This window comes from Silene latifolia, chromosome 11 (assembly GCF_048544455.1).
Source record: "Silene latifolia isolate original U9 population chromosome 11, ASM4854445v1, whole genome shotgun sequence".
NCBI lineage: Eukaryota > Viridiplantae > Streptophyta > Magnoliopsida > Caryophyllales > Caryophyllaceae > Silene > Silene latifolia.
In genome coordinates, this window is record NC_133536.1 from 10,081,471 (window position 1) to 10,108,643 (window position 27,173).

General features: G+C 40.0%; 1 protein-coding gene across 1 annotated transcript in view; it reads left to right on the forward strand.

The window, feature by feature from the left end:
- Positions 1-18,898, forward strand: part of LOC141610956 (uncharacterized) — a 74,768-nt gene extending 55,870 nt beyond the window's left edge. The window contains exons 2-5 of the mRNA XM_074429276.1: positions 6,771-6,886; positions 7,014-7,271; positions 15,838-18,817; positions 18,864-18,898. Of these exons, the coding sequence (XP_074285377.1) occupies positions 17,383-18,306 (924 nt within the window). The 5' untranslated portion in view covers positions 6,771-6,886; positions 7,014-7,271; positions 15,838-17,382 and the 3' untranslated portion in view covers positions 18,307-18,817; positions 18,864-18,898. The remainder of the gene's footprint in view (positions 1-6,770; positions 6,887-7,013; positions 7,272-15,837; positions 18,818-18,863) is intronic.
- Positions 18,899-27,173: the final 8,275 nt, after the last annotated feature.

Below are 27,173 nucleotides of genomic sequence, written 5' to 3' on the forward strand. Positions count from 1 at the left end.
GGTTCAAATGATGGATGATCGATTGTGTAATTTCTGAGTTTTATAATAAAGTTTTCGAGTTTTGTTTTAAATATTATGCATTATGATTTTTATTATAAAATTTTGAGCTCAAAACATATTCATATAAATTTAGTTTCAAGACATTAAAATGTAACTTATAAATCTTAAAAGCTTAGAAAAAAATACACATAAACCCAGTTGTTATAAGATTTCAGATTCGTGTTCCTTTTTCCCTTAATTTTTCAAACCATTTAGAAAAGATACATTTAAAATGTGAAATTATTTGCGTATTTATTAGTCTTCAAAATATTTAAAAGTTGAAATTAAACAACCTATGATAATTTATCGGAATTTATTACTCCGTAATAATTATTTTGGCTATTTTCCGATTTGGGCAACACCTAACTACATGAAACCCTTCTGACTACTTCTCCTTTGCTTAGTTGATCCAACTGCTCAAGAGCAATATCTGTCGGATATGCGGGTTTGTTAGCACAATATTAGGAATATCTTCCTAATATTTTGTAATTAGCTAGGATAGTTGTTATATTGACTTATTCTTTTCCTAGTTTAGAGGAGTAGATTATTCTAATTCCTAATTTAAAGGATATGCTAGGTGTATATAAACTCATTGAAACGTAATGAGAACACACACAAAAACTTCCACAAATTCTTTCTCTTTTCTATGTTTTACTGTCATTTGACTTAACATGGTATCGTGAGCCAAGTTTATCTTGCGATATTAGTTTAATTTTTATTTTTCAAATTTTTTTTCGTTCCTTCGCAATGGTCGACGATAAGAACGTCCATGCGGAAAAATCAACTGTCAATCCAATCTATGCCCTTTCGAACCAGGATGGTACGGGGGCACGGATCACTCATGTTGTCCTAACAGGATCCAAAAACTATGCCGAGTGGGCTAAGGGTTTTCGGGTTGCGTTGGGAGCCAAAAGGAAGCTAGGGTTCATTGATGGGACTCTCAAGAATAAGCCATCTAATCCACAGGAGGTGGACGATTGGAGTGCGGTTAATTATACTATTATTGCGTGGATTTTCAACACCATCGGGGACAGTCTACGTCCGTCAATTTCCTATCGAGAGATTGCCTATGATCTCTGGGAGGATATCCGCTTGCGTTTTTCTGTTGGTAATGACATCAAAATTTTCCAACTCCAATCAGACATTGCCGAATGTAAGCAAAAGCCTGGTGAGTCTTTAATGGATTATTTTGGACGAATTAAATTGTTATGGGATGACATCAATGATTATGATGTTCTACCCACATGTAATTGTTGTTCAAGATGCGATGTGCAAGGTATTATTAAACGCGCAGAGCAAAACAAAGCAGTGCGTGGGTTTCTTATGGGACTTGATCCGGTGTATGCCACCGTTCGTTCCGATATCGGGTATCACTCCATTACCTGATATCCATGTGGTGTATTCACGTATCGCTCAGGAGGAGCAAGTTCGCTCTGTGACTCAATCCCGTGACGAAGTTGTAAACCCTATGGCGTGTGCGGTGACTGGCAAACATCCAAAGTCAGATCGTCCTCGCTTCAAGTGTACTCGGTGTAACAAAGATGGCCATTCTGTAAGTCGCTGCTGGGAGATAATCGGGTTTCCGGTCGGTCATCCCAAACATGTGCCCAAAACAGGGGAGACGTCATCTTCCGCTGCATCTTCTAGTACTGTCAAAGCGAATGCAGTTTTCGGTGAGACTCCTGTAGTCACCAATATGGTCCGATTGAGTGGTAAGCTTCCTTTCACATGGATAATCGATACGGGTGCATCCGCCCATGTTTGTTATAGTGAAGAATTATTTGAGTCATGCGTTTCTATTGCTCCTGTCAATATTGGTCTCCCTACAGGTGCAAGTTTGGTTGCTACAAAAGCTGGCACTATCAAGATTAATGATCATTTATTCTTGAATAATGTTCTATGCGTTTCTATTGCTCCTGTCAAAATAGTACGGAGCGATAATGGGACTGAATTTCGGGGACTCATTCCTTATTTTCATGAGAATGGTATTATTTTTCAGACATCCATGGTTAAGACACCTCAACAAAATGCTCGAGTTGAGCGGAAACATAGACATATTTTGAATGTTGCTCGTGCTTTGCGTTTTCAAAGTTCTTTGCCCGTTGAATTTTGGGGAGAGTGTGTTTTAACAGCGGCGTACTTAATAAATCGTACACCTACTCGTATTTTAAATAATGCCACTCCTTTTGCTTTAGTTTTTGGCAAAACCCCTCATATGAGTTTACTTCGAGTTTTCGGGTGTTTGTGTTATGCTAAGAATATTTATTCAAGTGACAAATTTGATTCTCGAAGTCGGCGTTGTGTTTTCCTTGGCTATCCTTTTGGGAAGAAAGGCTGGCATTTATTTGATCTTGATACGGGTAGTTATTTTCAGTCCAGAGATGTTCACTTCGTCGAGACTGAATTCCCATTTGCTATATCTGATACCCCTGCCATTTCGGATGACCACGGATGGACTGACACTGAACCTCAGTTTATTCCGCCTTCATTATCATCCAATGCAGACCCCGATTCCACAGGCAGCGCGTCGCCAATTCCAGGGACGATTGTTTCTACTGAAACCGCGCCTGTACCTGATGCAGGGACTGTTTCTACTCCCGCGGCAGGTACTGTACTTGATGCAGAACCTGAAATTGATACAGAAACTGTGACTGATACGAGTGGTCCTTCTGCACAATCAGATGGTGATGATATGGGTAGAGGAAAAAGACAAAAGATTCCTAATTCTCGAAATAAGGATTATATATCTTGGGATGAAGTTCACGAGCACATTAACACGACCTCAGTTCCGTCAGGCCCGTCATCCAACCCATCGTCCGTCTCAGGTACTCCGTATCCCATCTCACATTTTGTTGATTATAAGAGTTTTTCTCCTGCCCATAAACATTTTCTTGCAGTGATTCATAATGATGTTGAGCCAACCTCTTTTAAAGAGGCTGTTTGTGATCCAAGATGGAAACACGCAATGGAGGAGGAAATAGCAGCCTTAGAGGCTAATAATACGTGGTCTATAGTGGATTTACCGTTAAATAAATCCGCTATTGGTTGTATGTGGGTGTATAAAATCAAGCGAAAATCAGATGGGTCTATTGAGCGGTACAAGGCGAGATTGGTGGTATTTGGTAATCATCAACAAGAAGGGATCGATTTTCTTTGAAACTTTCGCTCCCTCGCTAAAATGGTTACCGTTCGCACTTTTCTTACTATTGCTGCCATAAACAATTGGGAATTGCATCAAATGGATGTTCAAAACGCTTTTCTTCACGGTGATTTGGAGGAGGAAGTCTATATGCGCTTACCACTTGGATTCAGTCATGGACATCGTGGCAAGGTATGTAGACTCCACAAGTCTCTATATGGCCTTCGTCAGTCACCTCGTTGTTGGTATGCAAAGTTAGCCACTGCACTTAAAGAGTATGGTTTTTCTCATAGTCCGTGTGACCACTCTCTCTTTATTTATCGTAAGGTGTCTTTGTTGTTATTAATATTTTGGTTTATGTCGACGACTTGGTGATCTTTGGTAATGATATCTGCTTTGCCATTCACGATTTTAAAACTTATCTTAGTCGATGCTTTCGTATGAAGGACTTGGGTAAGTTAAAATATTTTTTGGGACTTGAGGTGGCACGGAATTCTAACGGTATTTTTCTTTGTCAAAGAAAATACTCCCTTGATTTGCTCACCGAGACAGTGGTCGCTTTCAGAACCTAAGCATTGACACCCATGGAGGAAAAACACGACCTTGCATTACGACGGGGAGCCTTTGTTTTCCGATCCCACGAAATATCGACGCTTAGTAGGTAAACTCATTTATCTTACTCTCACCCGTCCCGAAATTACTTATTCTGTTCATATCCTTTCCCAATTTATGAAAGCTCCATCTCAAGCTCATTGGGATGCGGTTGTTCGAGTTGTTCGATATTTAAAAGGGAATCCGGATCAAGGTATTCTTTTACGGGCTAACACTTCTATGACCCTTGAGGCCTCTTGTGTGACGCCGATTATGATAGCCATTTGTCCTATCACTCGTCGATCCGTGATAAAGACATATTTAGTGTTTCGGGAGGCTCCCCATATCTTGGAAAGCGAAAAAAAAGCAAGACACGTTTCTCGTTCTTAATTTGAATCGAATCTACCGTGCCATGGTTTGCTACTTGTGAGATTCTTTGGTTAAAGGGGTTGCTCCGTAGTATGGGTTTTGAACATCCTACAGCCATTAAGTTACATTGTGATAATACGGCTGCAATGCACATTGCTAATAATCCTGTCTTTCACGAACGGACGAAGCACATTGAAATTGACTGTCATTTTATCCGTGATGAAATTTTACGTGGCACGATCCTTCCGTCACATGTCTCTACTTCTACTCAACTTGCAGATATTCTCACCAAAGCTCTTGGACGGCCTCAATTCCACCGTCTTTTGGGCAAGTTGGGCATAGCTAATCCCCATGCTCCAACTTGAGGAGGGGTGTTAGCACAATATTAGGAATATCTTCCTAATATTTTGTAATTAGCTAGGATAGTTGTTATATTGACTTATTCTTTTCCTAGTTTAGAGGAGTAGATTATTCTAATTTCTAATTTAAAGGATATGCTAGGTGTATATAAACTCATTGAAACGTAATGAGAACACACACAAAAACTTCCACAAATTCTTTCTCTTTTCTATGTTTTACTGTCATTTGACTTAACAGGGTTCAAATGATGGATGATCGAGCTTCACTCATTCCGCTTTACCAGTTGATCCGATTGCTCGAGAGCAATATCTGTCGAATATGCGGGTTCAAATGATGGATGATCAAGCTAGACGGACAGGGGACACAATAACCAAGTTTGGGGTGATCGGAACCAACAATGAAGTAGTGTACGTTAACAATTACTCAACAGTATAAACTTGAATAGGCTCAGTAACTCATTTGGCTTGTACATTATTTGAATGCCAATTTGATGTTGTTCAAGTCGGAAAACACTATATAGTAAATGCAATTGCAGAGGAAGAATATCAAATGAGTTCAGATATTTCCGTCTCTGGAAACCGGCAAGGTCATATATGTGGTATAACCAAGCATGGTGGGGCAGGTTTGGATCCGAGCGTAATTCGTGACATGATCTCTATAGCTAAACAGTGAGCAGTTTCTGAACAAGTTAGATTCTGAGGTAGCTGATGCACAAGCTTCTTCAGGAGGAATCACAAAATGGAGTTAACCTTTATACCTAGAGTTCTTATTTCTACTCTCTAATGGCGATTGTTGGCGTAGGGATTAAGGTGAGATTTGTTAGTCTGTATCTTTTGAAAAGCTAGTCGAGTAGAAATATTGCTACATGCGTGTAAATTATAAAATGTTTGTGTTGTGTTGAGAAATTATGGTATTAATATGGATTTTCCGGGCTTAAAACTCTACAGTATATTGGTTCCCTATGAGGACGATTGAATGCGATTGAATCTTTTTCCTGTACTATGGTGTGTTTTGTTCATTATTCATTGGTGCCCCGAGATTAAATAGTTTCGACCTACGACTATCGGCCTTTCTGTTGACAGTCCACCAGTAGCAGAAGAGAGGGTTATATCGTAGAGCTGTTACAATTAGAAGCGAAGCTACGCCGCTTGACACCGAGATCGATTTTGCAATAAATTGGTCTTTACGAGATTTTTGTTTTGGACAAAAAAATCATTGCTTTCCGAACTAGTGGTCTAGAGTTGTGGTCACTCAAAACTTCCATCATTTTCAAAAGGAGGGTACATCTTAAAACAAAAATGAAGAGTAGATCAAATTGCCCATTAAAAGATTCTTAATATATAAGGTAAACAAATGATTGAGACAGATGGAGTAATTTTTGCGATTAAATGGAGGTTATTACACAAAAATTTGTAATTTATGAAAGAATTAGGGTTATTTTTAAGATCTTTCGAACTAAGATGTATCCTCTTTTTTGCAAAAAAATTGACCGTCAATAACTCTGCTTACAAGGTCAAGATACGATAACTTTTTTTTTCAAATTAACCGTTCGGTTTGAAAAAGAATTCATGATGTCTCAACTCGTAAATTATGGTCGTCAAAGTTTATTCGGTAAAAAAGTTTTGACCAACCATAATCACGGCCATTCGAGTTCAAAAAGCGGTGATTTTTTTCTTTCAAATTCAAGACCTTGACGAGATAATTGGTTTGAAAAAAAAAAAATTACCGCTTCTCAAAATGAAAGAATTATTATATCTGTCAAGTTTTTTTTTTTTTTTTCTTTATGTGAAAAACAAGGAATATTAAAAAACGAAAAAAATTCAAGACACGAGAGAACATCTCATGACTTTTTCTACCTCGTTGCAAGGAAACCCAATGGTATGAATTATGATACGCGATTAAAATGGAAGTAATTACACTAAAAAACAAATGGGTAATTGATAAAGAGAAGAGTAGTCAATCAGGATTCAGATCCAATCAAGATTTAACTCCAGATTTTAATTTCCTAGGTAATTCTTTTACCCCTCTCTAGTTTTAATTGTTCGCACTCGCAGTACGCATTTCTCTCGTTGTATGATTTTACCCCTCTCGTCTCCTTCTATGATTTTAACTAATTTCTGTGATCGCAGTAATACCGTATTACTCCCTCGGTCCCACTCATTTGTTTAAATTTGAGTAAAATTGATTGGGAAATAGATACATAATTTTAGGGTAAAAAATTGATTGGAAAATTAATCCATCTAATCAATTCACTATATCTCTATTCACATAGTTTCAATCAAATTTTAAAATTGATCGATAATATCTAATTGATTGTATGCCTGTTTTTGTTCTGATAATTGATTTCACTGGTTTCATTGCAAATATTGCAAGTTAGTATTGATTTCCGTAATACGTAGTATAACATAGATTTCCGTAATAAGTATAACATTGAAGAAAGACGATGATCTGTAAGGTATAAAGATGATAGATTTGAGGGTGTATTGCTTTGAATTTCAGAGGAGTTGAGCTTAAGGGATGTAAATGTAGATTTCTGGAAAAAGGAAGTAGCAGAGTTTCGTGTTGTGAAAATAAATTACGATTTTATTTTGGTAACTTATCTGATTTGTTGTTTTGCGGTATACATTTCTCTCATTCCAGTAGTTTTTTTTACTACTATACCCCTCTCATTTCGTTTTGCTGCTTTACCTCATTTTTGTGATCTTGGAACTGGTATAGATTGAAAATTGATCCAACATTCCAACTAATCTATTCACTAACCCAAATCACATTAGTTTCAATCAAATTTTAAAAGGGTTATTTAATAGGAATACTCTGAACTATGATGATCCTTCTCAAAATACTCTGACCTATAAATTAACCATGAATATCACCAACTATTGGGTATACTCTCTGAAAATAGAATTAGATGACCGATTACCTGCTTAACAGGTCATTGCCACTTTAATTAACAATATACATAATATAAGATATTTAACATCCTTTCTCCCACAACCATACAAACTCACTCACTTATTCATCCTGCCTCTCACCACACACCGCCCACCACCGCTTCCACCACCACCATGTGTCGACTCCTCGCCCAAAATCAATCAACCGCCCAAGCTTCCACCTTTGTTCACGCCCCGCTCGGATAACCGTGAACCTCCATGGGCATCATCACCAGCGAATACAAAGTTTGGACTCCATTACGGCATTATCGATGCACAAACCAACCCAGCTTCAATTGAATCTTCATTAATCCATCCTCACCCTGCAACCACCATTACTACAAGCATCATCGCAAATTCGGCTCAAAGACCGAACCCGACATCTCACGCAACACCACAACAACGACAAGAACCGGGTAATCCCACACTCACCTCCGACCGCCACCATGGCCGACCTGTGCAACCCGATACCACCTAAGGAGCATCGCGCCATCAATTCGATATCATCGATCGAATATAAAAAACATTGAATATAGGGTTTTATCAATTAAAATTGGGTAATTATTGTAATTTTTGAATGTTCGGAGTATTTGAGATTGTGATTGAGATTGATGAAGGTAAGAGGTGAAAGATTGAGTTTAATTGCAATGTTAATTGGATTTAATGATGAGTTTGTATGCGAATTGAGATAAAACAATGATTTGATTTGGAAATGGAATCAAATAGGATTTAGATTTGGAGAATCAAGATAAGTTATGAAAAATGGAAAAAAGTTTAAATTTATGAACGAATTTGAGCAATGGTTATAATTTATGAAAGAATTTAGAGAAAAGGAGACATGCAAATTTGGGATTTATATAAGATAAAAAAATAGAGGAGAAATAAGAAGTAGCCATTGTACCGGGAAGAAAATGGAGCTGCGAGGGGAAGGAGATGAAGCTGGAAATAAACACACACACAAAAAATTGGCCCCACATCAAAGGTTACCTATTGTATCAGGTGAAAAATAGGGGAATTCTATTACGAGCGATATAGTACAATAGTTAGTGATATTCATAGTTAATTTATAGCAGTTAATATATTATACAACTGATTGTATATACAACTTATTCAATGTAGTTGAGCTTTGTTATAAAGTTATCGAGCTATACTAACAAAATTATTGAGCTATGATACAAAGTTATTGAGCTTAACAGAATAATTATTAAGCTCAATAACTTTGTAAAATAGCTCAATGAGACGGATAGTGTCTCTCTCACAAATGAAAATGGGTAGTGCAAGTGGATGGGAAATGGATACCCCCACTTGTACTACCCACTTACATTTGTGAGATGACACTATCCGTCTATAGCTATAGACGGATAGTGTCCATCTTTAATGAGACGGACTGTTGTTTCTTTATTAGAATTGTTTGTGACGACAATTCTAGATGACCATTTCTTAAGTTTATTCGTTTATGTTCATTCTTTAATTCTTTTATGGAGTTTTTTAGTGACTTTCTTTTCTTATAAGAGTTCCGGTTGATGCTTTTTTTCTTAATTACTTGGTAATTTGAAAATCTTTGATTTTCGTTTACCGTTCTCATCCTTGCGGATGATATAAGTTGATTTCAATCAACCTAGTTTCCCCTCCTTATCCAAAAAAATGTATGCAAATTTAGAAAGCTGATAAAAACTTGGGCAGTTTCACATCTTTTCTTTTTCTAAAACTTATATTAGTTGTTGGAAAGTGGTACTCATACAAGCCGCTAGGGACTTTAGCGGTTTAATATAAAAAATGGAAAAAAAATATAATGTGGACTCATTGGCCAAAATAATTTGAAATGTACCCTAAATCACCCTAATTAGTTTACTAAATAACCCCAATTATCCAAAAAATTCCAAGATTAGATGTGAATAAAAAAAATTGAGCGAACATCACAACATTTACGATAAAAGGGTGACTAATATTTGAGAAAATGATTACTACTCCCTCTGTTCCAGTGATATGTTTACACTTTCTTTATTTTGTGAGGGGGAAATAAAGGAAGTGTAAACATATGACTGGAACGGAGGGAGTATATAAAAAGCATAGCGCCATCTTTCAAGATTAACAAAACTCTTATAGTCTTCTGTGGAACAGACTCATACGATGATGAGTTATGAAGAAATTACTTCGTACTATTTGTCTATTTTATAATCACAAAAGATTGCATGATGTAAAAACGTTACATGTACAAATAAGGAAAAAAAAAACGACTATGATTATAGACGAACAAAATAAAATGAGTAAATAATTAGGGGCATTGATAATACAACCCTTAAGGTTGGAGAAAAAAGATTACGCATCTGAGGTAATACCTCAGACCTTGTAATTTTTGAGCATATACACATTTTTTCTGAGCATATTACCATTTATAAATATAGTTTTTGAGCAATATTATATTTTTTTTTAATGTAATGTTTTAGTAAATGTGCTCAAAAACTTTATAGTAAAGCATAACTCAAAAACTTTAAAATAAAACTCAGAAAATAAACAGTAAGAGGTACTACCTCAAATGTATAGTCTATAAACTGCTTAAGGTTGTATTTAAGCATTAATACCTTTAAATTTGATATTAATTTTAAAATTAAGAACCAAATTACACATTTATCAATGCGATTAATGCATATATTAAAAATTACTTTAGCGTTAAAAATTTATTTCGCGTCCACAACAATAATTACCGGTCCAAGCGATCCCATTAATTGAAGCGGTCCGGCATTCGAACGGCCACCTTTAACCCGGTTGAAAATGAGGAAGGTCCGAGAACCTCCTAGACACGGTCGAAGAAAGTCGAGATACAAAGACGCCTCAACTTGGCGGTATACCAAAACCGAATGAGAAGAGCCTACAACCGAAGAGTCCACAAAAGGGACTTAAAAGTAGGGGATCTAGTCCTAAGAAAGTCGCCCGCCACCAACAAAGGAAACATTCATGGTAAATTGACGGCCAACTGGGAGGGTCCCTACAAAGTGGTTGAAGAAATGAGGGTAGGGTACATACCGGGGTGATGGACATGGAGGGTGTGCCTTTGATGAGCCATTGGAACACCGACAACCTCAGGAAATACTTTGTATAGCGGCGGAGGTGTCCAAAACTGTTGTTGGCACCCCAACGCGTGTTTATATCTAATGAAGAATCATCCAAGTTTTCCATCAAAGTGTTTATCCCCTCCGTAGTCATATCGAGGTACACGCCACGACCCAAGCAGGCAATCACCCCAAGAAGTAGACGCCACAGCGATCACTACCATGTGATTGATACTCGCGAAAGCAACCAACATGCCTTAGGAGCGTATAAGTACAGTTGAGACGCAATTCTAGCCGCCTCGGCCAACCGAAGGCCTGGCAGAGGAAGCGATCAATATACAGATATTCTGAACGCTGTCGAGCCGTAACCTCTGCCAACCGAAGGCCTGGCAGGGGACACAACGGTCGATACGCTAACATGTTCACAGCGGCGGTTGGGAAGCGCAAATCGGACGCCTCGGCCAGACCGAGAGTGAAAGAGGAAGCGACCAACATGCCAACATGTTTAAAAAAAACGTTAAGCACAGTTGAGATACGCATTCTAACTGCCTCGGCCAAGTCGAAGGTAAAACGAAAAAAAGCGCTCAATTAATAACGTAAGAAGACAAGTGAAGGAGATCAAAGCCCCGGCCAAGCCGTGGGCCAATAAACGTTAAGTACAGTTAAGATACGCATTCTAACTGCCTCGGCCAGGCCGAAGGTAAAAACGGAAAAAGCGCTCAATTAATAACGTAGGAAGACAAGTGAAGGATTGTGATCAAAGCCCCGGCCAAGCCGAGGGCCAATAAACAAGCTTTATTGAAAATGATTACAAGTAAGGAGAATACAGACGACGGCCGTCCCCATAGGGATAAGCCAAAAACGCAACCTACCAAAGTTTTACAAAAAACAAGGAAAAGGAGAACAAAAGGTTACAGACATATCATTTGAAGTGCCAAAATATGGCAGGGAGGAAAGGCTTAATAATTGGCCCCCGAACAGCTGAAGCTATCCGAGATGCCGGGTGAACCTGGTGACGACCGCCCGTCTCCCTATGCCTGTTGCTGCTCGTCACCGGCGACATCAGCAGCATCATCTTTGATGGGCGACTCAGAAGCCGACTTGGCGGCTTAAAACCTTCACCGCCCTTGCCTTCTCAGCTTCCTCCTTGGCCGCCTTCACCTTTTCAGCGTGGGCCGCCTTCTCCGCGGCCTCCTCTTTCTCCTTCTTCACCTTTGCCTCCTCCGCAGCCTTCTCCTCCGCGGCCTTTGCCTTAGCATCGAGCTTATCATCAAACAGCTCGTCAAATTTTTGCCACGGAAAGGAGCCATCGGCAAAGAGCTCCCCGATCACTTCCCTGGCGGCTTCTTCGGCCAGTCCGTATTGGGCGCACATGTTAGGTAGGATGACGCTTTGGAGCGTCTCAATGTCCTCCTCCTCTACGGTTGAGGATTGCCCTTGTGCTCTGTGTGATTTCGCACGGGCGTATACGGGGTCTTCCATTCGTCCCTCTTCTTGGCGGTGAAGTCAAACGACTGGCCGGTCACGCTCCTCCGGCCGCTTAGCGGCATCGGCCCCTCCGCGGCCTTAACCTTAGCTCTCTCGCAAGGACCGCCTTTTCGGCGTCCTCCCTAAGTTTTCGCTCGGCAAGGACCGCCTTTTCGGCCTCGGCCTTGGCCCTCTCGGCTTCCTTCTTCGCGGCGGCGAGCTCAAGCTGAGCCGCTCAGTGTGGGTCGCCGGCCATGACCTTTTCTTGCTCCATAATATGAGCACCGCCTGTCACACCACTTCGCAAAGACATCTTCCTAATCAGGCGGGGAAGGCCTCGGGGAGGAGGAGATGACGGCGGCCTCTTCATCACCCGTCGGCGCAGGTCGCTTCTCAATAAGCTGTCGCAGGGACCGGTAGACGGCGGCGGTTGATCTACAAAAATGCGGACAAAGCATCCACGTCAACATTCATGGACATGCTTGGGAGAACCCGTCATCGGGGAACGCCTAATGAACCGCCTAATCCCGAGCCACGGGTTAGATCCGTACGATCCCGGGCTTCTTAACGAGGGCCGATCGCCCCATTTCTTTCGGCCTCGGTAGCGATGGCTTGTGCGGCAGCGACACTAGCGATCTCTTTTCTCTTACGTAAGAGAGGAGATTCCTCCGCCTCGGTGGCCTCCTCACCGTAATATCGACGACCACCACCGTCTCCTTTTGGGACCGCAGGATTGGAGGTTGAATCGAAGTTGACGCGTCGCCGCCGAAGACGTTGTTTTTCGAGTTCGGCGCGGCACTTTCTTCGCAACCTTCGGGCGCCGTCACATCCAATGCCTTTCGCCGATCCATGAGGTCGTTTGGCGCCGGTCTGCGATCACGGTCAGGCCTTAGGATGCAAATCAACAACTTTCTTGTCCTTGTCAAGTCCCATTCTCTTGAGGATATCCTCGACGCATCCGGGCCAAAACGGTGCAAAGGAAACGAAGCAAGAGTTAAGTAGAAGAAATAAATCAAAGTTCAAAAACAGAAGAAACATTAAAAAGCGAGAGATGGGCCTCACACCGACCCCACTCACCCTGTTCGAGGGCCGGTATGAGGCCGACGTGGCAGAGCTCATCTCGAAGAATGATGCGCGTCTGGGGCATCCATCCCTTTGGCATCCCATTCTTATCACCTCAAACACTTCATTGCCGTTTTTCGTCCTCATTTAGATGGACCTGTGGCGTCCATCTTTAGCCTACTCCGGAGACCCATTTATCATGCTCCCCCTTACTCTCGCACCGCAAATTGACGTGTGTGTTGGAAGGACCGGGGCGCGGATAGTCCTCCGCACCTCGACGTATACCCACCGCTCCTTCCGGTCCTCGTAAGATGTAATTTTGGATACGGAGACGTAACCCGCTCCGTCTCGCACGCCGTACCACCCCACGCTACCAGGGGTTGGCCGAAGGTGATGAAGCCGCGGAACAAGTTAACCGTTGGGGCCTCCTTCTTGAAGAGACAGAGCCACACGAAGCCAACTATAGTCCTAATGGCCAACGGATGCAGTTGAGCCACGGCGACATTCATGGCTTTAATGATGGCCATAACGTATTCATTCAGAGGAAACCGGAGCCCATACTCCGGTGTGTCCGATGTATACGCCGATCTGACCCTTGGGAGGGCAATGCATCGCTTGACCTTCCCGGGAATAACAATCCTATACTCCCCGCCGAAGGAGAAATGATGCTCGAAAAATTCGTAACTGAACAACTGGCGAACTTGTTGGTCCAAGCACGATCAGGGCCGATCTTACAGGCGTCGCCGTGATCCAAGATATGCGGCCTCTCCTCATTGGAACGAGTCCTTTCAACATCATCACCATCATCATCAACATCATCATCATCATCCGAGAAATCCTCCAAATCGATCGTCAACCTCGGAGAGGAGACCTAGGACCCCGGACCTTATCGGGATGGCGGCGGTGCCTCCTCTTCATCAAGACGCGACGGGGAGCCCCCGCGCAGGTTACTAGGTCCGGCATCGTTAAGAAGACATGATAACGAATATTTAACAAGAAAAAGATTGAAGAATTTGTTTGATTACCTTGGAAGGAAATGTTACACCGAGTAACGCTTCGAGAAATTAGAAAGAGAAAGGAACTCTGCGAAAGAAGGCTAGAAAGAAGAAATTTTTGAGAAAATGAAATTGGGAAGGCCAAAATGAGGGACTAACTGCCCTATTTATAGAGCAAAGCCCACTCAATCCAACCAATCAGAGCAAAGCCCATGAAGCGTCAACCAATCAACGCCGAGCCACGTGTCAAGCATGCAGCCATGGAATGTCAATCGACAAACAGTTACAAAACTTCTTCAACACGCTCCTTGACAGAATGTCAACCGACGTATCCTCTTCAACACGCTCCTTGGTGTCTACTTGCCAAACGGCCAGCTGATCAACCGAGCTTGGAAGCACCGGCTGGGGGCAATCAAAAGCACACGGCACTCACAACCTCGGTCTCGCCAACAAGAATTATCTTTTCCACATTTGATGCCCTTTACACATCCATGTGGAGGGGGATACTGATACGGCCTAAACGAGAACCAAGCCAAGGTAGAAGAAGCAAGGGAGAAATTTTCTCTTGCGCGTAATACGCTCAACACTCATCGAAGGTCCATACCACGGCATAGACTACATCGGGGCAAATTGATGGGGCATATTCTCGCACCACCCGCCGACCGAGTCAACATATTGACAAGGTCAAAGATATCCACAAGAAGTCAACGTATCGACTGACCTAGCCGCCCATGACTGTCGGCTGTCACTGGGTCCCGCCAGGACAACTAGCCAGCCGGGACACATATCCGCGTACTCATATCCAAGACCCCTCGGCCGGCCTGCCATGGGTCCATCGGCCGAGGGTAGAACAGTCTTTCCACCTGCTAGCCACTTGGCCACTACGTGACAAAAGGTGAAAGTCTATAAATACTCCTCAACCCTCATTGAGGAAAGGATCCGAAAATATAACCTAAACACCTCATAATCTGGTAATATCTTCCTTATCTCTCTACAATATATACTTCGCCAAGTAACACACAACTTATCTCTTTAAGTTCACTGACTTGAGCGTCGGAGTGAGTACGCTCGGCCAAAGCCGAGCCCTCAGTTTGTTCATTGTTTCAGGAGAGGCCGAAAGGAGGATTCAATCAAAGACGTCATTCTACAAGCCACGAGTGGTAACAAATAACTGCTTCGGAATTACACTCGGAACAATTACTTTAGCGTTAAAAATTTATTTCGCGTCCACAACAATAATAAGTTTTTGTTGTTTTTTATAGACCTTCAACCTATTCATCTTATTTTATCATAAGATAATATTTTACCCAAAAACTTTACGCAACAATAAATAAGTGTTTTAAGAGCTGGCCTGAATTCTTAAAACCCATTTGCAGAGGAAACCAATCAAATCTTGAATCTTTACACAACAATAAACTTACACAACAATAAATAAGTGTTTGTTGATTTTGATTTTCTTTTACGGTTTGACTATTTGCAGAGGAAACCCAATGTTGTCTCCTGTGGGATTACTTATTACAGTAATTACAATTATTTACAAAAAAAATTGACAAAGACGAAGTCAATCCAGATACAGATCAAATCAAGATTCTAATTTACTGAGGTAATTCTTGTACCCTTCTCTAATTACAGTACACATTTCTCTTATGCTTTTGACTATTTTGGTAACTTATCTGATTTGTTGTTTTGCGGTATACATTTCTGTCATTCTAGTAGTTTTTTTTTACTACTATACCCCTCTCATTTCGTTTTGCTGCTTTACCTCATTTTTGTGATCTTGGAAAATTGATCCAACATTCCAACTAATCAATTCACTATATCCCTAATCGCATTAGTTTCAATCAAATTTCAAAATTGATCGAATATTTGATGGATAAAATCTAATTGAATGTATGAAACATAGAATCAAACGCCCATTTCGAGTCTAAAATGCAAGTCAAGTTTACTCACTGTCCTTTGAAATTGTCCGAGGCATGCCTGTTTTTGTTCTGATCATGGATTTCCGTGGTTTCATTGGAAAATTAATTAGAGTTTTGATTTTGAACTAAGAGTATTGTTTTTTGTAATACGCATAATCTTGAAGAAAGATTATATCCGTTAATCGTAATTATTAAAGATAGATTTTGGGATGTATTGGTTAGAATTTGAGAGGACATAGTTTTTTTTAACCCGGACTTTACGAAGGATATAATTGACTCAGAAACTCCTTTATTTGTAGACCAGTTATTCAGCAACCTCAAATCAATTGCCACCTTACTCCTTTTTTAACCCGGACTTTATGACGAATTTGATAAAGCTGAGCGATAGAAAGAGAGAGAGATTGAATGTGTGTGAGAATAGAGTTTGTAGTATGAATATTGTGATTACAAGAGTTATGAATATGATTGTATTTATACATGAATAAACCGACATATTAGGAGTAGGGTACTTCTAACAACTCTAACAGAGTTTGTAACTAACTCTTGTTAGTTATTTAACAAACTCTGTTTTCCTTATATTTTAACACTTATTAGTATTGACCAAATTTAAGGGGCTCAATTATTATTTTTGCGGTAATTATTTTATTAGATGTTTTCGATATTGGGCTTCGCTAAGCTCGAAATCAAGTCTCTATGAATTCAACGCCAATCGTAAGGGTATTGGCTATTGACATTTCAATGACAAAGTCTCTGTGAAGTCAACCCCAATCCTAACTCCTAAGGGTATTTTCTAAAGCATGTGGTTACTAATCTTTAAGAAGTCTTTAGTCTTTACGAAGTAAACTCCCTTCTAGTTGCTACTTAATAGAACTTTGTACTCCCATCAGTTTCTACAAACATAACCAAAAAAAAAGAAGAGAAACTCAGAGAGATCATTCAATTCCAACAATCATGGACGTTTCAACAACGTTATCCTTAGTTCAAACTATCCTTACTGCTATCCAAACTTTGGGCCTAATGCATTCAGTTTGTTCCATTTCTAATTGCAAATACGAGCTTGATGACCTCCATAACACCGTCGAAACGCGTCGAATTTGTTCTTATGGATCGATGCAAGCAGGACTCGCTTAACTTCCAGGAGAAGAATTACATCCAAGAGCTCAAAGATGCTCTTTACGACGCCGATGATGTGTTAGATGAGTTCATAACCCTTGCCAAGCAAAAGCAGCTCAGGCGCAACAAGGTGAAATCCTTTTTTTCCCGGTTTAAGCTTCTCACTCACAAAGGTCACAAAACAGCGCCATTTCAGTTGGGAACAGTCGGTTCCGCTCGCAAGGAAGTCAAGCCCAATCGGCGAGCACTACAAACTCGCCCTCAAGCTCGTCTTCGAAGGCGGGAAACTCTACTGCTTCCACAACGAAGAGACCGTTCGCGTGTTTTGTGTGCAAGGGTCCTCACAAGATGGCTGATTGTCCGAACAAAGCGGAGTTCAATGCCATGTTCAAGAAGATGCCGAAAGGGGCTCAAGAACGTCTTGATGGGGCGTTGGCCGACTATCACCAAGAGTGTAACGAAGACTCGAGTGATGGTGAAGACCAACCACGGATGGGCTCACTTCAAAGGATCAGCGCGATAGGGAAGTACGAAGATTCCTCCGCCAAGAAATCCAACGGGCTCATGTACGTGGACTTGATGGTGAATGGGAAGCAAGCCCGAGCCTTGATCGACTCGGGCGCCTCCCACAACTTTGTTACGAAAGAGGAAGCTGATCGGTTGGGGCTAGTTCTGCGGGATGCTAACAGTGCTTCGGTCAATGGGAAAATGAGACGCGTCCAAGGAGTGGCTAAGAAGGTCGCGGTCCAATTGGGCGAGTGGGCAGGGGAGCTCGAATTCACCACCGTTCCGCTGGATGACTTCAAGATAGTACTCGGGATGCAGTTCTTTCAGAAAGCATTGGTAGTATTGAAACCAAGTGACGGATCGATGCTTACTAACGGGTCTATCGTAGTGAATACGGTAGACGGCGACGAAGACAAGGGGCAACATCGAATTTCGGCTATGAGGGTGATACCGACGCCGAAACAAGGGATGCGACCTTGGAGAATGCCTAAAGGTTCGGTGGAGCCGAGGGCGAACAAGACCCAGGCTAACTACGATGCTAAGTGGCCTGGGGGACGAAAGAAGAGTCTACCCCCTCACCGAGGAGTAGACAATGAGGGCCGAAATGCCCAAAGAAATAGGCCTCGTACCATCGAGGGTCGTGTCGATATCTTGAATCGACGTCCGCTCATGCGGGTCGATCGACCCAAGAGAGAAGGCCTCGTACCATCGTGGGGTCGTGTCCGAAATGCCGATTTGGCGTCTGGAGAACTCACTTACCCTTGAACGCAGTGCATTGAAGTGGTGATGGACAAGGTGAAGGTGCGATGGAGCGAGCACCTTGAACGATCTCGTAAAATTTCCGCTCGAGCAACGAGGACTTGGACTTTCCGAATGATCGAGGCGAGTGATAAACTTGGAGGACATGATGTTCGGGAGTCTCGCCGTCAAGGAAATGCACTCTATTCTTGAAGGGACGATGAATCCGATCATAGTGTGGACCGAGAAGTATCTCATGCCGGACTCAAGAGAAAGCCAAACCACAATGCGGCATGGACGGCCACGACTCACCGAGGATGTCACCTTTGCGCCTGTTCGAGATTTTTGTGTTGCGAGGGCGGCAACAGATTAGGTGGGGAGAGTGTGACGATCCGCACACTTCGAACCCTTAGATTTATTTATGCTTATGTAATTTCATTTACCTTGTACATTTGTAGTAAGTATTTTCTTAGTAGTTTTAGAATATGTTTCCATAAATAGGTATATCGCTATTCTACACTAAACTTGTAAATTCAATGTTTCCTGCTACCGGGACCAAACTATCAAATTTGCCTCTATGAGAGGTGCTAGTCAATGAAAAACCGCTTCTCATCCAAAAGCTTGTTGTTGCTTGTTGCTTGCTTTCAATAATCGTATTGCTTACTTTTATTGTTTTCGTGTCTTAGGACTTGATAATCGTGACTAGGATTCCCGACACACCGACCCGAGACCCGAGTATCGTGCTAGTGGGCGATCCCTCACTAGTACGAAGATTCTTGTCGCTTGCATCTTGCCTTGAGACGGGCAAGGGTGCGCGCCACGGTCCGGCAAAAGTAGCGGACCGTGACACTTGGCAAATTGGGAAACTGCCCCATCTTAAAATGGAGTATGTGGCGTATGTGGACTCAGAAGCACTTGTCTTGGGTGAAGGGTCATCCTTCTTTGCCACCCTTGAAAACCTCATTATTTCTTGGTTGCCCGAGTTAAAAGGGTGTTGGGGGAGATCAGAATCAGGGTCACAAGTGGTCAACCCTTATGAAGGTTTGAGTAGTCGAGAAACACATCTAGAGTGGGTATCATCTATCTATTTTCCTTCTGTTGGGTTCCTTATGTTGATGATAACATGCCCATTTGATTTGTGTTATCTTAGTTTACCTTTTCAGGATTAATGATGTAATCAAGCTTGGACTAAGAAGTGTTGAAGTTGTTATTAATCCCATTGTAATTAGTCGTGTGTCATCTAATGTACAAGTGAGAAAGTTAAGTATAGCGAGTAATAGAAAGCAGATCCAGGATATGTTGCTTCAACAAGTAAACTTGGTGAGTGGGTGAGCCACAACTCGTAAAAACTTGAAGCTTCCTTTTTTCTTTCAAATGCTTTCACGTGACTCATATTTTCAAAAGAGAAATTCAGATTTTTATTTAAGGAGGTAGTATCCAATAAAGAATGGTTTGAATTATTCAAAATATTTCCTCTTTATGCAAATTCTATCCCTTGGTTTTTAAGAAAACAAAAGTTGCTTTTTGCCTTATTTGTGATTACTTGTCATCATATGACATCTCACATCCTTTGTTTTGATTTTGCATGAGCATTTAAGGTTACCTTTCAAACCTTCTTTCTCTATTCTTACCTTTGCAAAAGACTCCTCTTTGGTGCAAGTGTTTGGGTGGTTACTATTGCTCCTCACATGCAAGGTCTTTGACCCTTCAAAACCCTAGCAACCCTCTTCACTCACCTCCTCTATAAATACCGAGTCCCTCCTTCATTAAATCCCCAAGACTTTTCTGAATTAATTCTTTCATGTTTTGCAAATTGTTTTTAGAAGCTTAAAACCGTGTTCTTTGCAAAATCCTTTTAAAAGTCTTCAAGTGTCTTTCGTTTCTCAAATGTCGGCTACTGTTGTTGCTTTTCTATACTAAACTCTCTTGCTTAAAAGTGTTGATCTTGTAAAAGTTGTCCACCTCTATTCTTTGTTAAGAATGTGTTAAGTGGAAACTTGATCCTTTACATTTTAAGTGTGTTAGAAGAGTTTAGGACGGAGTAGTCTTTTACTCTTGACAACCGGAGTAGGTTGTGAGTTGGCAATCGGAGTAGATTGCGAGTTAGCTTGTCATAGAACGGAGTAGTTCTTGTACTAGCTTTGCAACCGGAGTAGGTTGGCGTCTTTTATTACAAGGGTCTTTTAGTTGTCGGAGTAGATCACTAAAGGAAAGTAATAAAAAGGTAGATTGGACGTAGGCACTTGAGTATTTGCCGAACCAATTCAAAATCTCGTGTTCATTGTTTATCACTTTATTTCCGCTGCCTTTTTACTTTGTTTGTTTGTTTCGCTTAAACTTAGAAGTAACAGTTCATCACACTGTCGTATTTGGCCTGCAGTAATACTCCACAAACTGAGACAAATAGATACAGTCAGAACGATTGTTGCTTTCATACTTCAGCAAACATTCATCGTGATACTTGTTCAATCTTTCAATATTATTCAAAGTATCATCTAATCTCTTTTGTTTACTTAACTTACTTTAATCCAATAAAGTTGAAGTTAAAATTTTTAAAAGAGTACCTAATTCACGAGCACAAGTTCTCTCCATTTCCTAAAAAGAAATGGAGAGGCAAGTTCTTATTAATGGTTCGGATCGCATCTTGGCAACATCTAACGGTTCTCAATTTACGCATAAAAGTAAAGGAAAAATGGGAGTGGAAGGGATAATTATTAATAAAATAGATTGTGAGAGGAAATGGAGAGAAAGGAAATGGAGAGGATCCAAATCCCTGGATTCACCCCCTCCCCCTCTTAGGTACTTGAATCCATAAACTCAACACCTTCACTAAAGAATCTGACTCTACAACATTGCGAAAAAATGATGTTTGTTCCTTTATGTCCGCTGCTCGAAAATCTCACAATAGATGATTCCGGGAGACAACTGGGGTACACAGATATGAGGAGCACACCTGGCCATCAGCCGCCGTCATCACCGTCATATCCTAAATCAAGGAAACTGCATCTCAACAACTTGGAGTGGCTGAAATCAATGCCAAGCGAGTACTCTCAATTTATTGTAGAGATTCGTATACAGGGTGATGAGAGAATGGAGAGCTTGGGAGAAGTAAAGGCCGGTTTGTTGTCTTCCTTGCGAACCCTACACATTGATGATTGCTTGAAACTTAAGAGCGTGGGAGGATGGTTGGAGCATCTTTCTGCCCTGGAGGATTTGACTATAGTAGAGTGTCCTGAAGTGGAGTTGGGTGGGATGCCATGGCATAACCTTGCTGCTACCCTTCAATCCTTGGCATTGGATGGAATTAATAAGATGGAGGAATTGCCGGAGGGGATGCAGTACTGCACTTCTCTCCGTGATATTATCATTGTGGATTCGCCCACACTGAAATTTCTGCCGAAATGGATGCCCAAACTCACCTCTCTCCAGAAACTCGACATTGCGTGGTCTCTTTAATAATGATAGCACTATTTGTGTTACCATTGCACTATTTGTGTATATTATTACTTTTCTTTGGTGCTTCCTCCCTCCGTGATATTACCATTGCACTATTTGTGTATGTTATTCTATTCTATTAATTTGCCTTACGTTGCCTTTCTACTGAAGCACTGGATTCTGCCACCACCTGTCAGATTTTCGCATTTCAGTTTCTTACACTTGACCTCTATTATGTCAGACGAAGCCTTTTATTAGTTCGGCCATGTTTTAAGGGCTTGTGTAGAAATGGTTTTAAGGCCTCGTATCCCACTCCTACAGTGATCTAATATTGATTAGCTTCACGTCGATAACTAACTCTTCCTTTTGTCAGTCTGTCTTTTTCTCATTCCGAGACCTCAAGTTTTCACTATTTGGATGCATGGTAGGTTGGGAACTTTAATTATTATATGATGTACCGAATCCAATGCTGCTGTCACTGCGAAACTAATCCAAGGCCAACACTATTTGTTTAATCGAGTTAGGTGTTAGAGCTTAATGGAGTGTCTGCTTACGGATTGAATTCCTGTGTTTGTGCAGGCTGCTCTGAGTGATACAGGAGTACCACGAGTTCAGATCATTGCCGCTGCGTTAGTTCTTCAAATGATCAGCCGGAAATTGATCTCACTGATGACAAATTTCTACAGTTTTGACACATCTCTATGCATGGAAGATCGTGAAATTATTTGGACTAAAAGAGAATTTGCTCTGTTTCTCAAACTGATATCCTCATAATCCTCTCCTACAGTGATATAACGTTGATTTGCTTCAAGTTGATAACTACGTAGTAATTTTTTTTGTCAGTCTGGCTTTTCGTCGTTCGGAGACATCATGTTCTCACTTTTAAGATGCATGGTAGGTTGGGAATAAAGAGTTTCAGTGAAATGGAACTCGAAGTGTTATACAGTGTATCGAACCAATTGCAGTTGGCACTGTGATACTACTATTGTTGCGTTTATTTAGGTGTTACATCTTGGATTGTACTTCTGTGTTTGTGCAGGCTGCTCTGAGCGATACAGGAGTACCACGAGTTCAGGTCATTGCTGCTAAAGCTAGTTCTTCAAGTGATCAGCCAGAAATTTTTGGCGATTTTTACTACTCTCTAATGGCGATTTTTGGTGTAGGGATTAAGGTGAGATTTGTTAGTTTGTATTGTTTGAAATGCTAGTCAACTAGAAATATTGCTAGATGCGTGTACATTATAATTGTTGACCTTTTTTGGTTAAAAAATCACCGCTTTTCAAACTAGTGGCGGAGAGTTATCGTCATTCAAACTTTTTTTAAATTTCAAAAGGAAGGTGAAATTAGTAGATTTCGGCCTAAATATATATTGACCAATCTGGTAAATTTGACGTCAGAGGTTGAAGATAGTGATGGTGAGTTCGGTGATGTTATTGGGGTTATTAGTCGTGGGTTGGAACTTAGAAGGAGCACAAATTCTCATTTACGACTGGTCAAGTATTACCCACTTGACCCATTAATTAGAATCTTGCGAGGGATATATCCGTCACAAGAAAGACTTACCGAGGAAGGAGATATGAAAGAATGGGACTAACTGGGGTGAAATGAGGTTTGGGGTCATTTAGTTTTGGTTTGGAATATTTAAGCTTATATAGACACCATTTTGACAATTAAGTCAAGTCAAGCTTATTTGTGTATTGATATGCTAATGTGATGTGCTTTATCTATATTTCTGAAATCTTGCATTTAAAAACATCAAAAACAGAAAGGGAACAAGAAAAATTCAAGTCCCACAATCATGGATCTATCAACAACGTTATCTCCTTATCCGTGCGTTTGTTTGGATTTGAAGAGATGGAGGAAATGCCAGAAGGGATATATATAGTACTGCACTGCCCTCCGATCTCTTTTCATTATAGATTGGCCCAAACTGATATCTCTGCCGAAATGGATGCCCAAACTCACCTCTCTCCAGGAACTCTGTCTTGGGAAGTGTTCCGAGAGTCTCAGGGAAAGATGCCAACAACCGAATGGGCAGGACTGGCCCCTCATCCAACACATCTCATGTCTTGACGTGTAGTAGAGACTAGAGAATACTAGAATAGTGTGCACGTACTCTATTAAGACGGATGGTTCCGAGAGTCTAATGGAAAGATGCCAACAACTGAATGGGGCGGACATATGACCCGTTTTAATATTAAGACAGATAGTTCCGAGAGTCTAATGGAAAGATGCCAACAACTGAATGGGGCGGACTGGGCCTCATCAGACACATCTCAGAATTTAGAGACTGGCAGAGTAGAGGATAGTGTTATCATATACAGGCACTCCGTAGAATATAAAATGATACGGAGTATGATATTGTGGGAATATTATTCTATTATCACATACTATTATGTTAGAGATATATATAAGGAGATAATAATGATGATAGCAGCAATTATTGTGTTAACCTTCGTAGTTTATAGAACAGTTTTAATTCGAGTGTCTGTGTTTAGAAATTGGAGAATATTTGTTTTAACTATTGTTAGACTTGTGTAATGTTATGGTTATCATCCACATTTCAGAGGCACTCAGGAGCATTGCATTCTGAATTGTGCTTTGTGTTGTTCAGGCAACTCTCAGTGGCATTTCATTTCACAGGTACTTGGTACATAGATTAATCGGTAACGAAAATAACAAGGGAAAAGAAATTGTGTTTGTCCAAGCCAAAACCCCGTGACATGAAGCTAATTATGGGCATGCTAAGGCCAGGACACTCCTTGAGCTTCAGCTGTCATTTGATTTGGTTTTTGACGCAGTTTTTAAAATTTCTCACAAATGCAAAAATGAAAGCATTCATCTTATGGGAGACCTAGCTACGACTGGTGCACTATGTCTGTACAAATATACCGTGTGTGGCCTGCAATTTTATTCCACTCCCACTGTTTAGAAGTCCCTTTATTCTATTTATATTGTCGTTATTTGACTTTAGTAGTCAAATGATATGAACTTCGGCAGCTATGATACCGCTATACACTCTAAAAACAAAATATAACTTCTTTAAATGATAACATGGACATTATTGTTCAATCAAACATCAAACATGAATAATATTTCACTGCAATTCTCCATATATTTGAATAACATATATTCGCTACCATATTTTTGAAGAATTTTTTTTTTTATCATTGGTTGATAACAATCTTATTTGAAGAGATTTCTAAGTTCGTATCATTGCAATATATTCTGAACTATTATTGTTTAAATCTGTTTGCTTCTTTGATCGACAACTTTCATGGCGAGGCTTATAGCTTATACGACCAAACTATGTCTCACTTTATAAGTTCCTTCAGAATTCGCTGGTAACACAGTAATGTGCTCGCTTATTTACGATGCTAATTTATTCCAAAAAAATCAACAGTTCGATTACAAAGACCGGTGTTGGTGACAGGGGTATAAGGGAAGATAAGAAATACAAGCTCGAACAAAAAAAAAGGTTAAGTAACTAGAGAACATTTAATCTATTGTAAAACGGTTATACAAAAAAGAGTAGGTTTGTTTTGAGACGATCTCAACATAAGACGGGATTTAATAATAAAGACGGAAAAGGTAAAATTATCTTGTGATTATTTAAAATGGTAAAATGGTCATATTTTATCGTAAAACGGTAAAAAAATAAACATGTGATTATTGTGTTTGTGTTAAACTATACAATTATCTAGTCTTATAAATCATACTCCCTCTTATTCTAAATAATAATCTTCCTCCTTTCCTTTTTTTATCTATTCACAATACCTTTCCTTTTCCTTATTTAGTAAAATTTTATACTTCCTCCGTTTTTATATGATCTACCCATTTGTTGAATATAGGGGTGTAGTATTTTAATAAAATGGGTAGATCATATGAAAAAAACGGAGGGAGTACTTATTTTAATCAACTCACCCCATAACAATACTTATTTTAATAGCCTTACCCTATAACATTACTTATTTTAATCGTCTCACGCACAATAATACCCCACAATACTTTCTCTCTTTCCAATTACCTCAACCCACCATAATACTTTAGCTTATTTAATTTGGGTTTCCTTAATTTCGTGTCACCCTAATAAGAGAGTGACTAAATAGTTTCAATAACTAACTTGTTTTACAATAGGCTTGTATAAGACCGCCTAAACAAGTTTGTAACTTAATCAAAGATAAACGCAAACTCGGGAGTAAGTTTGTATAAGGAGCAATGGAGATGGAAATTTACTCATACACCCGACTCGAATACGGACTAAACCAAATGATTTCCGCCCAAAAAACAAATAAACCAGATGATGGTTCACACCCAAAAAAAAAAAAAACAAATTAAAACGCAGGGAGACAAGAAGAAGGAAAGAGCAGCAAAAATATTCATGTGTAGAGAATAGTAAATCCAACTGAGATCAAGTCAAGATTTTAATTACTGTGGTAATTCTTTTACCCTTATCTAATTTTATTGTTTTGTCTTATTTATTTCTCTCATCTTGGTACATTTTTTACAATTTTGCTCCACTCGTTTCATTTTACGGTTTTACCTCGTTTCCGTGATTGTGGTACTGGTACAGTCATATTCATGTCTTTACTTGATACGGAGTACCTTATTATCTTATCTCCTTTTGATCAATTATTAAAAGTATCTGTAATGAGATACCCTAGTTTCAATCATATTTTAAATTGATTTCAAAATTGATTGACAAAATCAAATTGAATGTATAAAACATTAGAACGAGGAGAATTGCTATCCACCTACTATTTTCTATTTCTCCTCTAATAACCGGTTAGAATATACTTCCTCCATTCAACTCCACTCTACCACTTTGCTTTTTCGCGTTCGCCAATGCATGTTTTACGTGGTAAATATCGTTAGCTACGTATTTGCAAAAATTATAAAAGTTAGATATTTTTAATGTACTCGTAAAGACGAATCAAACAAAATCCCACATGAATATATTTTCACTTATGTATTGAGAGAAAATCGAGATTTAATGTGCACTTGTGAATAGTGGAGAAAATGAAAATAGGTAGAGTGGAGTTGAATGGAGGAAGTACGAAGTACTGTATTTCCTCTATTCTCCTATTTTCTTCCCATTTACTTTATTGCGGTTTCTAAAACGTACCTTTGACCGTATTTTTCAATATCTATAGTACTTTTTTTGTCGAATTTCTTTTTCTTAAAAATTGATATTAATCATAAATATTTTAGTTTTAAATAAATAATTTTTATTCTCTGACTTGGTCAAAGTTTGGAAACTTTGACCTCCAAAAAATAAATAAGAAAATAGGAGAATGGATTATATGGGGTAGTATATTTCACAAATTCTTGTTTGTGACCAAAGATATCCGTCACTCTTGAGTGACGGATACCATTTTACCTCACAAAGTACCCACTTTTTCTCTCTCTGCAACACTATTCATGTGGTCCCTTTCTCCACTAATCCATTTTGTTACCAT